The sequence below is a fragment of the Plasmopara halstedii genome, assembly GCF_900000015.1.
Source record: "Plasmopara halstedii genome assembly, contig: Scaffold_292, whole genome shotgun sequence".
NCBI classification, from domain to species: domain Eukaryota; phylum Oomycota; class Peronosporomycetes; order Peronosporales; family Peronosporaceae; genus Plasmopara; species Plasmopara halstedii.
In genome coordinates this window covers 651241-661631 of record NW_020187213.1, presented here as the reverse complement: position 1 = coordinate 661631, position 10391 = coordinate 651241, and the positions used below count along the sequence as shown (strand labels likewise).

The 10391-nt window shown below is 46.2% G+C and overlaps 5 protein-coding genes across 5 annotated transcripts; 2 read left to right on the top strand and 3 right to left on the bottom strand.

The window, feature by feature from the left end:
• Positions 1-165: 165 nt before the first annotated feature.
• PHALS_05975 (uncharacterized protein) lies at positions 166-540 on the bottom strand (the record flags this gene model as incomplete). Its single annotated transcript, XM_024723308.1, has 1 exon — positions 166-540. The coding sequence occupies one exon, from the start codon at positions 538-540 to the stop codon at positions 166-168; it is 375 nt and encodes a 124-aa protein (XP_024574298.1).
• A 47-nt stretch (positions 541-587) lies between these two features.
• Positions 588-2028, bottom strand: PHALS_15130 (uncharacterized protein). Its single transcript, XM_036407345.1, has one exon. The coding sequence runs from the start codon at positions 1675-1677 to the stop codon at positions 1237-1239; it is 441 nt and encodes a 146-aa protein (XP_036263055.1). The 5' UTR covers positions 1678-2028; the 3' UTR covers positions 588-1236.
• Positions 2029-2034: 6 nt separating this feature from the next.
• On the top strand, positions 2035-3972 carry PHALS_05974 (dihydroxy-acid dehydratase; the record flags this gene model as incomplete). The annotated part of the gene is made up of 4 exons (XM_024723306.1): positions 2035-2059; positions 2119-3438; positions 3535-3567; positions 3638-3972. The coding sequence occupies 4 exons, from the start codon at positions 2035-2037 to the stop codon at positions 3970-3972; spliced, it is 1713 nt and encodes a 570-aa protein (XP_024574296.1).
• A 237-nt stretch (positions 3973-4209) lies between these two features.
• PHALS_05973 (hypothetical protein L917_01060) lies at positions 4210-6690 on the bottom strand (the record flags this gene model as incomplete). The annotated part of the gene is made up of 1 exon (XM_024723305.1): positions 4210-6690. One exon carries the CDS (start codon positions 6688-6690, stop codon positions 4210-4212), a length of 2481 nt encoding a protein of 826 aa, XP_024574295.1.
• A 1659-nt stretch (positions 6691-8349) lies between these two features.
• Positions 8350-10386, top strand: PHALS_05972 (4coumarate ligase; the record flags this gene model as incomplete). Its single annotated transcript, XM_024723304.1, has 6 exons — positions 8350-8682; positions 8742-8793; positions 8863-9073; positions 9137-9452; positions 9516-9746; positions 9811-10386. The coding sequence occupies 6 exons, from the start codon at positions 8350-8352 to the stop codon at positions 10384-10386; spliced, it is 1719 nt and encodes a 572-aa protein (XP_024574294.1).
• Between the last annotated feature and the right edge of the window lie 5 nt (positions 10387-10391).

Sequence of the window (10391 nt, the reverse complement as noted above, 5' to 3'; positions counted from 1 at the left end):
GCTAGCTATAAGCATAATACATTTACTTGGAAACTTACCTTCAAACCACCAGGTCCTTGCTTCCTATCTTACTTTTGCAGCACTTTGCGCAGAGGCAGCGTATCGGGCCACCTATTTAGTTCAACACGTACAACGTGCCAATGTTCCTGACGTGCTGAATCAGGATCACCTTGTTCTCTCTGCCTCACTTCCCTTTGTTATTTCGCTACTTTCCACGATTGTGGCAAGCTGCATGCGCTGTCGTAGCGGATTCTTGCGCGAGCCTCGATGAATGCTGCAAAAAAATACAGGAATAGCAATCTCAAGCAGGTCCGGCACCGACCCCTTTGGCACTTTGACTTGCAATGCACGCTTCATTTTGCTTTCGTCTGGCTGCATTTCAGGAAACTCGCTGTATCCTGATCGCATTGCTTCAGATTGCAATGGCAGTCTGCTTCGAGATTGCCTGCCGCTGCCCACTGCGTCAGGTGCAGGATATTCCAGTAATCCATGGCGATCACAGGCAGCCGAGTCAAACAGCAATTTCTCGTTATTTATCATATATTAAACAAAGCCGCTTTCGATTATCCAGGCTGAAGGTTTTGCCAGCTCTTTTATCGATTTTTTTACACGAACTGCAGGAATCATGCTGCAACCACTATTATCATCTTCTCTATATAGTGGCAGTCAGCTGACCAACTTTTCTGCAGCCACATCGGGTGCGTCTTTCTTTGCGCCTTGTAACGAATTGAGTGCACAAAGTGCGCCGATACAGTAGCATGACAAATGTAGTAGTGTACGTGTCCAGTCGTGCTTGACACGCATAAAAACGTTCATTCACTAACATGATGCTTGATGCATATACTGTCCAATACGAGCGATTCTGCTTCTCCGCATGCGTAACTGACAGCAACCGGTGTTCTGCCCGTATGCGCTTGAAATCTATTTTCTATTTGAACAGTATCATGATACGGCTAGCCGTAGTAGCATCGGCCTTTGGTCTCACCACGTATCTATTTGCATGTGATAATTCCCACAGCCGTTCTACTGTGGTTTTGACTCAGCAAGCCGCCTTTAGCGTCCTCATTTTGCGTATGTCCACATGTGGACTCGGCCAGCTATCGCCACACAAAAACGTGCAGACCCAGTCGAAGAAGACAGGCCCTTGTACCTTAAATAGCTCACTCCCGTCGAACTTACTAACCGACAGCTTCGCATTTAGTATTGCGAAGAATGTTGGCATCATGAGCGCTTGCCCTACTGCAGATACTGCTGTGCGCATGTTCGCGGTAGCCGCCGAGTTAGCTCTTCATTGAGCAGACATTGCGGAGTCTGTGTGCATGCCGGATAAAAGGTAACAATCATCGACTCCTCGTCGCGCGTGCGCACAGCTAATTTATATTTGAAAGATTTCGTGAGCGCATCGACTGTCATCGACCGCACCAAGCGCTGTAGCGAATATACCCCGCTCGACAGCGACCTGCATTTTATCTTCATCGTCGCGGTCGTGCTGCGAATGCTCTCGCTATACGATCGGTCAGAGTGGAGAGGCTTGCGAGCTGGCGAGAATTCTACGGCATCGTGCGGATGAGGCAACACACGCCCGCAAATCACTACGAATAAATGAGGTCTAGCTGTTGCATGTTTTACCCGTAACGTGCAGTACGTAGGATTCTGGACAAACCTCCATACGCTCATTGATTATCTATCCATGAAGAGATATCCAACTTTGTAATGCTTTCAGCTTACAACAAATCAAGGGCTGACTTGTTGACCAGGGCATTGCTAGTCGTTTTGATGAAGATGGTGATAATGAGTAAATGGGATAATGACACTGTTAAATGGCTGTAAAAATGGACTATCGCAATAACAGAGTATGCACCGATTTGTATGGTGCAGTAGCGACGATCGAATGATCGTCCCGCTGTTTCTTAAAGAAGAACACTGGGGTCGAAAATGATTATAACGGAGCTCGACTGATGATTCGTCTTTTGATGCTTGATTTCCTTTTGTGTGTTAACTAATATCAACAGTTCATTGCGATGAGTTGAGTACATGGCGCACTATTTGAGCTTCCACGGTAGTCAAATTAATGCGTGCTTGCGCAACCATTAGTCACTGATCTCGATTTGAGACTAGGGAATACCATGCACCGCTCACAAGTTTCGTCACTTGTGCGCAAGACGATGTTCCAGCGTGCATTTTCCACTTCAGGCGACAGCACACCCAAAGCCATAGATGGTGTGCGTATTAATCGCTACAGCGCCGTTGTGACGCAGCCCAAGGCTCGCGGCGCATCACAGGCCATGTTGTATGCAACGGGCATGACTGAGGAAGACATGGATAAGCCTCAAGTCGGTATTGCCTCTATGTGGTGGGAAGGCAATCCGTGCAACATGCACCTGCTGGATCTGGCGGGCGAGGTGAAGAAAGGCGTGAATGCTGCAGGTCTAGTGGGTCTACGTTTCAACACGATCGGTGTGAGTGACGGTATCAGCATGGGTACGGATGGTATGAGCTACAGTCTCCAATCGCGCGATTTAATTGCGGATTCAATCGAAACGGTAATGGGTGGTCAATGGTATGATGCGAATATCTGCATACCAGGTTGTGACAAGAACATGCCAGGTTGTGTAATTGCCATGGCAAGAGTGAATCGTCCATCGTTGATGGTATACGGTGGCACAATTCGTGCTGGATGCAGCTCCAAAGGTGAAACACTGGACGTTGTATCCGCTTTTCAAGCGTACGGCGAATATATTGCCGGACGAATCACAGAAGAGGAGCGTCACGATATAATTCGACATGCCTGTCCTGGTGCTGGAGCGTGTGGTGGCATGTACACGGCAAATACGATGGCTACTGCGATTGAGACTTTGGGCCTGAGTCTACCATTTTCGTCGAGTTTTCCTGCAGATTCGGCTGAAAAACAAACTGAGTGCCTTCAAGCAGGTGAAGCGATAAAGATACTTTTGAAAAACGATATCAAGCCGCTTGACATATTAAGTCGCAAAGCTTTCGAAAATGCCATCACAGTGACAATGGCTCTGGGTGGCTCTACTAATGCTGTGCTTCACTTGATCGCTATTGCTCGTGCAGCTGGTATTCCATTGACCATTGATGACTTTGAAAAGATAAGTGAGCGCGTTCCGTTTCTGGCTGACTTAAAGCCAAGTGGGAAGTTTGTGATGGAGGACATTCATCGCGTGGGTGGTACACCTGCTGTACTGAAATATCTCATGAAACAAGGCTTCATTCACGGCGACTGTCTAACTGTGACGGGTGAGACGCTTGCGAAAAACCTTGAAAAGGTGGCGGATCTTTCGGATAACCACGAAATAATCTATCCGGTTGATCGCCCACTTAAGTCTAGCGGTCACTTGCGAATCCTGCGCGGCGATTTGGCCCCAGAAGGTTCAGTTGCCAAAATAACAGGCAAAGAAGGCCTTGTGTTCACTGGTACGGCCAAAGTGTACGACTGTGAAGAAGATATGATGACTGGCTTAGAAAAAGGCGAAATAACCAAGGGCTGTGTTGTCATCATTCGTTATGAAGGCCCCAAGGGTGGTCCAGGCATGCCGGAGATGCGTAAGTCTCGCCTACATTTATACTGAAGTTGCTTTTTTTTAACACGTTGCCGCATGCTTTCATTATGCAGTCGCTCCTACGTCAGCAATCATGGGCGCTGGACTCGGAAAGGATGTTGCAATGCTTACTGATGGCCGATTCTCCGGCGGTTCCCATGGGTTTATCATCGGCCACATAACCCCTGAAGCTCAAGTTGGTGGACCTATTGCTCTAGTAAAAAACGGTGATAGGATCACGATTGACGCTGAAAAGAATCGCATTGATCTTGTAGATGTGTCCCCCGAAGAGCTGGATGAGCGGAAGAAGGCGTGGGTTGCACCTCCACTCAAAGCCACTCGCGGTACACTGTACAAATTCATTAAGAATGTGAAGTCTGCTTCAGAAGGATGCGTTACTGATGAGTAAATTTGCACAGTGGAAGGGCAGACGATTGCTGTGAACACGTAATCAGATAGATACTCATTTTGCTAACACGAACTTTCATAAGCTAGAATGATCATACATCTGGTTAGGTGAATGATAGATGGACATAAGTATTTTGGTATGCATGGACATCCGTTTTTGTGTGAGCGGAAATGGCTGTGTACAACAACCGACAATTACTGGAGTGCAATCTTGACATCGTAACTTTGCCTAATCACGTTACAGTGATCCACTAATTGCAAGCTGCTGCTGCGTATGGTACGATTTGATTAGTAGTTTGCGCATGCGCTCCTGTGTCTCGTAATAGTCAGCGCTGCGGTCGCCGGCCACGCGTCTTATATTCACGGTTGAAGGTGTCGTTATAGGTGGTGTCTCGTCTTCTACGATTTCGCACACGTGCCGAACTAATGCCTCGGAATGAGCTTTACTTTCTACGTTGTCTTGCCCTTTACCTGACATTCCAATGCCATTTATTCGGTCAGAGAGAATCGCCGGATGCAGTGGGGTGTGTGTTGTAGCTCGCTTAGTAAAGTCGGCCTCCTTTATGTTGTTTAATCTAGCATTTTTGTTCTCGTCAGTTTTATTCAGTACGTCTCGCTCCATCGTGGTGACGGCAAGAGTAGCAAGTCGTTCCATAGTAAAAGCGCAGCTTGCTCCTAGAGAATCGCGCTTGGCAAAATCAGCAACGCAAACATATCCGAGCTTTCTTCCGGTTCGAGAGTAGATTGGGCATCCGGCAAAAAAGCGGATATGTGGTAGGGACCCCAAAGAGAAAAACTTGAGCGCCTGCTTATCAACACTAGCATCCAACACAATGGTTGGAGTTGATCCCATTATTTTATTGATAAAGACGGACAGTTCGCCATCAAGGGCAGAGTTCACTTCGAAACCTACAGCAGAACAAATTAAGTTGTCCATGTCATCCACGATCGAGACTGAAGCGACTGGGCAATCAAGTGTCTGGCATGCCAATTCGCAAAGAAGGTCGAACATGTTGCTATTACCCCCATTCGAGCGCTTCTTGTGCTCCATCGCACACAGTTGCGTCTTCAGACAGCTTTCATTAATAAAGTCGTCATATGCTTCGAAAGGAGAATCTAGACTAGCTGTCATGGAATGCATCGTAAGTTCATTTGTGTCACTTGTCTCGGGATTTTGCATAGAAATGCTGTTTTTGCTGTGAGAGCCACAAGACGAGATCCCCTGACAATTGTTGCTGGCACTATTGGTGGTACTCGAACTCTGTGTGCGGTTTATATAGCCGCTAATAATCAACTCCGAGTTGCCCTGACTGTCCTCGTGATGACTTGCTTGATTATTTTCGGTACAAGATGATCGAGTGAATGATGAAGTTGCATTCGATGAACCGACGTCGCTAAGTCTGCGTACACGCACGAGATGATCAAACACATTGGTCTTGGCAACCTGCTTGAGCGGAGTAGTGCGTGCTCGGATAGAGCAAACTTTGCATAGTCGTAGCTTTGAATAGCCGATTGCAGGCAGATCAACCGTCTCAACTGTCGAACAATCCGAGCATACAACTTCCCCACAGCGACGACAGTGGTGCTTACGCCGCAAAGCATGAAAATTGCGCGTACAGAGGTTGCATGTTGTACGCTCACTGTTTTTTACCCAAGTTGCTCGCTGAATGTAGAGTTGACTGCTCATCCTGAGATCCTCAACAATTCCTTGCAACTGGTTTAAACAGTTTAATTGAATTGCGCTAACCATATGCGCATGCTTTGACGGAAAACTACCGCACACGATCACTTCTGTCTCATCGTCGGACACTTTATGCCAAAACAAGCCCAGTTTCGTGAGAGTCGTCCGTGTCACATGGTGCGTATCCTTAAGTTCCATGCAGCCAACACGTTCGCCTTCAGCTGATGTGAAGCACCACACGTGTACACGCTGGCGTGGTTCAGAGTTGGGTACATATGCCAATGAGAGATAGTCAACAAGACAAACGTCTCGCTTGCCAGATATACCTGTTTCAAAGGCAGCCCATTTCACAGTAAGCAATTCCTCCGCTTGTTCACCTAGTCCATCAACTGCAGCGGCTGCCTCCTCTTTCAAAAGCTCTTCTGCATTAGAACTGCTGCATTCCGACGAAACTCTATCGATAAGATTTATTGAAGAGCCGATGTCGAGATTCTTATGTAACTTTGCCTCGACATTGTGGTCAACTCCGATCGTCCGAAGACTGCCGCGTCTTCCATCGCTACCGATGCAGTCTTTTTTCAGACAGCCAGGACTTTCTTCACTACCACTACCTTCAGGCTGGCTATTACCATGCTCTGGCTGTTTAACAGTGTCAATATCATTGGGCTTTGTGACATTATGGAGGATGAGGGTATCGACGTAATATTTTCCAAAGCACTTGCGAACGAACTCGCGCCAGCTCTCAGAGTTAGTATTGGCAACAATCTGATTGACCTCATGTTCCTGGCAACGCAGTACCGTAGCTGCTCGCACGAGTCGATACGAGGCTGCCAGGTTGCTCGTGTCCTTCCGAATCTGAGTGCCGTCTTTTTCAGGAGGAACATATCTCCATTGATCATTAAATGATTGATTGAGGCATGTAAAGGCGTTCGCCTTGGCTAATCGGTACAGCTTGTCATTCTTGAACTTGGCTAAAGGAAGACTGCGGAAGAAATCAGATCGCAATGGGAACCCAGAATGGCTGTGCGTATGATTCATTTTCCAATAAATTGACTAACTACGACTTCCCTTGATTTTTCGAGCACAAAAGGTGTTCAGACCTTTCACTTCTAACGCAAAGCGTTAATCGGAAAGACTCGATGTTTACAGAGCTAATGTCGTACTGAGCTACATTATGTTTGCTCAATGTGCATACATAAGCAGAAATACTAAGCGAGAGACGACAAGGAGCGCAGAGTGAATGACGATAATTCTCGTCGACTGGGCACAGGGAAACGGCCAGGTTACGAACGCAGAAACTCGATAACGATAATTTGAAGAGAAAAACGGATTGACGTGGAGCGTGCGCTTAATTGTTGAAAAACAAGGATAAGTAGCACGCCGCTTTGAAGAAAAGAGGAAGAACAAGGCTTGGTCACCCGGTCTGACAACCTTTATGATTTAGTCATGCGAGTTGTCGCCATCAAAACGATTGCCTGGAATATATTACAGCGAAAGTACCACTCGAACGTGGAACAATCGGTGTCAACAAGCGGTTGAAGTAAGCTGTTGGGTCCGATATAGGGATTTGAAACCTGAAGTTTTTACTTCAGAGGTCATCGTGCAGTCCCTGTCCATAATATTAAGGGCTCGATGGATAATTGCTTATACTAAAGCACGTGGTATGTAAGCAGCACGAAACATCAGGTCACCACGTAATTCCTATGCTGTTGCGGCTTGTGTTGATGGATACATACATCGTGATTTGATTGCTATCGAGAAAAGGAATATATTCGAAAGCAAGGTTTATTTCTTAATTGCTCGCGACCTTTTGGGTTCGTGGAAAGACGATCAAAAACATTCAACTGATATTGTCTCACTTTAATGAGGTCAGCAAGCTAAGAATATTTGATTGGTGATCGATATCTTGACTTGTCATGCAGCCACGATGCTGTATATTGCAAGCCGAAACAATTGCAAGGTACTCCGCATGTAGCGCATTAAATTGCATGTCTTTGTCGGACCTAGTTAAAAGTTCTTAATTATTATCGACACTGTCAGCATCACTTCGAGCTTGCCTTTGAATAAACAGCTGTCGAACCTCAAACTATTGATTTATAGTTTTCGGGGTACAGTAGAGAGATGACATGTAGGGGTATGACACGGAGTTCAAGAAAGCACGGATGGGAAGCACGCATTCGATGCAAACGTTGTTTGTTTAGCCACGTAGCCATCCATCCTCACCATTTTGTCGCAGAGAGCCGAGCGCATCTTTCAGCAGAAACATGACATCAAATTTTTGTTGTTGTTGCAGGATGGGGAGAGGGTTAAGGCTATGATTGAATATCCAGATTGTACACTACTTACAAATCTTAAAGCGTCAGCGGCGGATGAATAATGATTGGTTCAATCTACTTTTGACAGTGACTACCAAATGTGAATTGTATCATGTGGTAATAATAACATGGCTGTCAGCATCTCATAGCAAATGTTGTATCATTGTTTTCAGCTCAGCTCAAGAAGTGTCGCTGAAGCTTGATGTGGGAACTTGATGCAGCATCCAAATCAGCTATTTAAAACTCCCCAAAACTAAAAAAGTCAGCTTTTGATGACGTCCTCGCCAAAAATAGAGTTGAGACCGACACAAGCCCTTCACTTTTAAAGTTACCTTGCAATCCGAAAATTAGCATTCCTCGAACATTCATATATTCATCAGTTATGCTTGCTCGTCGTCTACTTTTTGCCACGACTGCCCACACAAGTCGATACAATGTCGGACTGCGCAATTTGCGTCCGACTTTGCGGTTTGGTTCGCTATCCCAACTTGATTATCGCTCCTATTCCGTGATTATACACGAGCCACCACATGAAGAATTGAGAATCCCTTATAAAACTATGTGGGACATACTTGAGGAGCAGCTGAGCGTTCACGCAGACAAATCTGCTTTTATTGACGGGATCACACACCAGCACATGACCTTTAAACAACTTTACGATCGAGCTCGGCGATTGGCCATCGCACTTGCGAAACGGGGCGTCAAAAAAGGAGATGTATGTTGCGTTTGGTTGATTTGAGCACTGATGATGACACTTATGCGGCTTTTGTTCAGGGGGTGATCGTGCACTCGTTAAACTGCATTGACTATCCTACTGTTGTGCTTGGTAAGTCTCCCAGTATGTTACTTGTACTAGCTTTTTGGGATGGCTGTTTACGGAATCTCTGAATTGCAGCGCTTACCTCACTTGGTGCCGTGTGCTCTCCTGCTTCGCCTGCGTTTTTGCCAACCGAACTGGCTGCACAGATCAAAGCGGCGACAGCCAAGTACGTCATCACCCACAAGGACTTGGAAAAGGCAGCAATTGAAGCTAGCAAATTGTGTGGCGTTGACAAAAGTCTCATCTTTACATTTGGCCAGTCTACTGAAGATCTTCAGACTATCGAGTGAGGTTTGATCGAAAAGTTAAGATTGTTTCTTGCTAATAATTTGTTAATCGTGGCTTGTAGTGATCTCGTTAAGGATGGCGAAGATCCTTTTTTTCAATTTGAAAAAATAGACTCGGAGAGTAAGATTTTCCTACCATTTTCGAGCGGAACGACTGGTGTTCCAAAAGGTGTCGCTTTGAGCGCTCGAAACATTTTGTCGAATGCTATGCAGGTCAATCATGTTGAAAAAATGCGCGGATATTCGCTTGGCTTGCTGCCATTCTATCACATTTACGGCATGATGCAAATGCACCTATCAATGTATCAGGGGGCGGCTAATGTGGTCTTGCCGCGGTTTGAGCCCGAGACGTTCCTTAACGTCTTGTCTACGTACAAAGTATGCATGACTGTGGGCTTTACTACGCTGAATGCAATAACATGACTAACGTCTTTGATATAGATCTGTGTAGCTTATATCGCCCCTCCCGTTGCTCTGTTCCTAGCTCACCATCCCCTCGTCGATAAATACGATATCTCAGCGACGGAGATTTTCGTGTCTGGTGGAGCCCCCATGGGTAAAGAAGTGGAAAAACTCGTGAAGGACCGAGTGCATATAGCTGTCAAGCAGGCGTATGGCTTGACTGAAGCTTCGCCAGCTGTCAACTACAGTGAAGATTCTCATCACAAACCTGTGAGATCAAAAATGAGTGTAATCAATCAGATGACTGACACTGCCAATGTTTTGGTGATATCAGGGAAGCGTTGGTCGTTTATTGCCAAATACGCAGCTTCGTGTGAAGTGTACCGAAACCGACAAAGACCTCGATGTGGGAGAGCACGGTGAATTGCTGTACAAGGGGCCTCAGGTCATGCTTGGATATCTCAATAACGAAGAAGCAAACGCGAAGGTGTTCACAGAAGATCGCTTTTTGCGCACTGGTGATACTGGATATATTGATGAGGATGGTTGTGTCTTTATCGTCGATCGTGTCAAAGAACTCATCAAATACAAGGGACATCAGGTGGCCCCAGCCGAATTGGAGGATGTATTGAACCACCATCCACAAATACTGGATGCGTGTTGCATTCGAGGCAGTGATGCCATGGGAGAGGAGGTACCGAAAGCATTTGTGGTGCTGAAAGATCCAACGAATGCTGCCGGTTTAACAAAAGAGGAATTGATGGACTTTGTGGCTTCGAAGGTTGCCCCTTTCAAGAAAGTCCGTCAAATCGAGTTTATTGACTCAATTCCAAAAAGTCCCACTGGCAAAATTCTGCGGCGAGAGCTCCAGGATTACGAGAATCAGCACCATATAGCGAAAGTAGCATAGAGAAG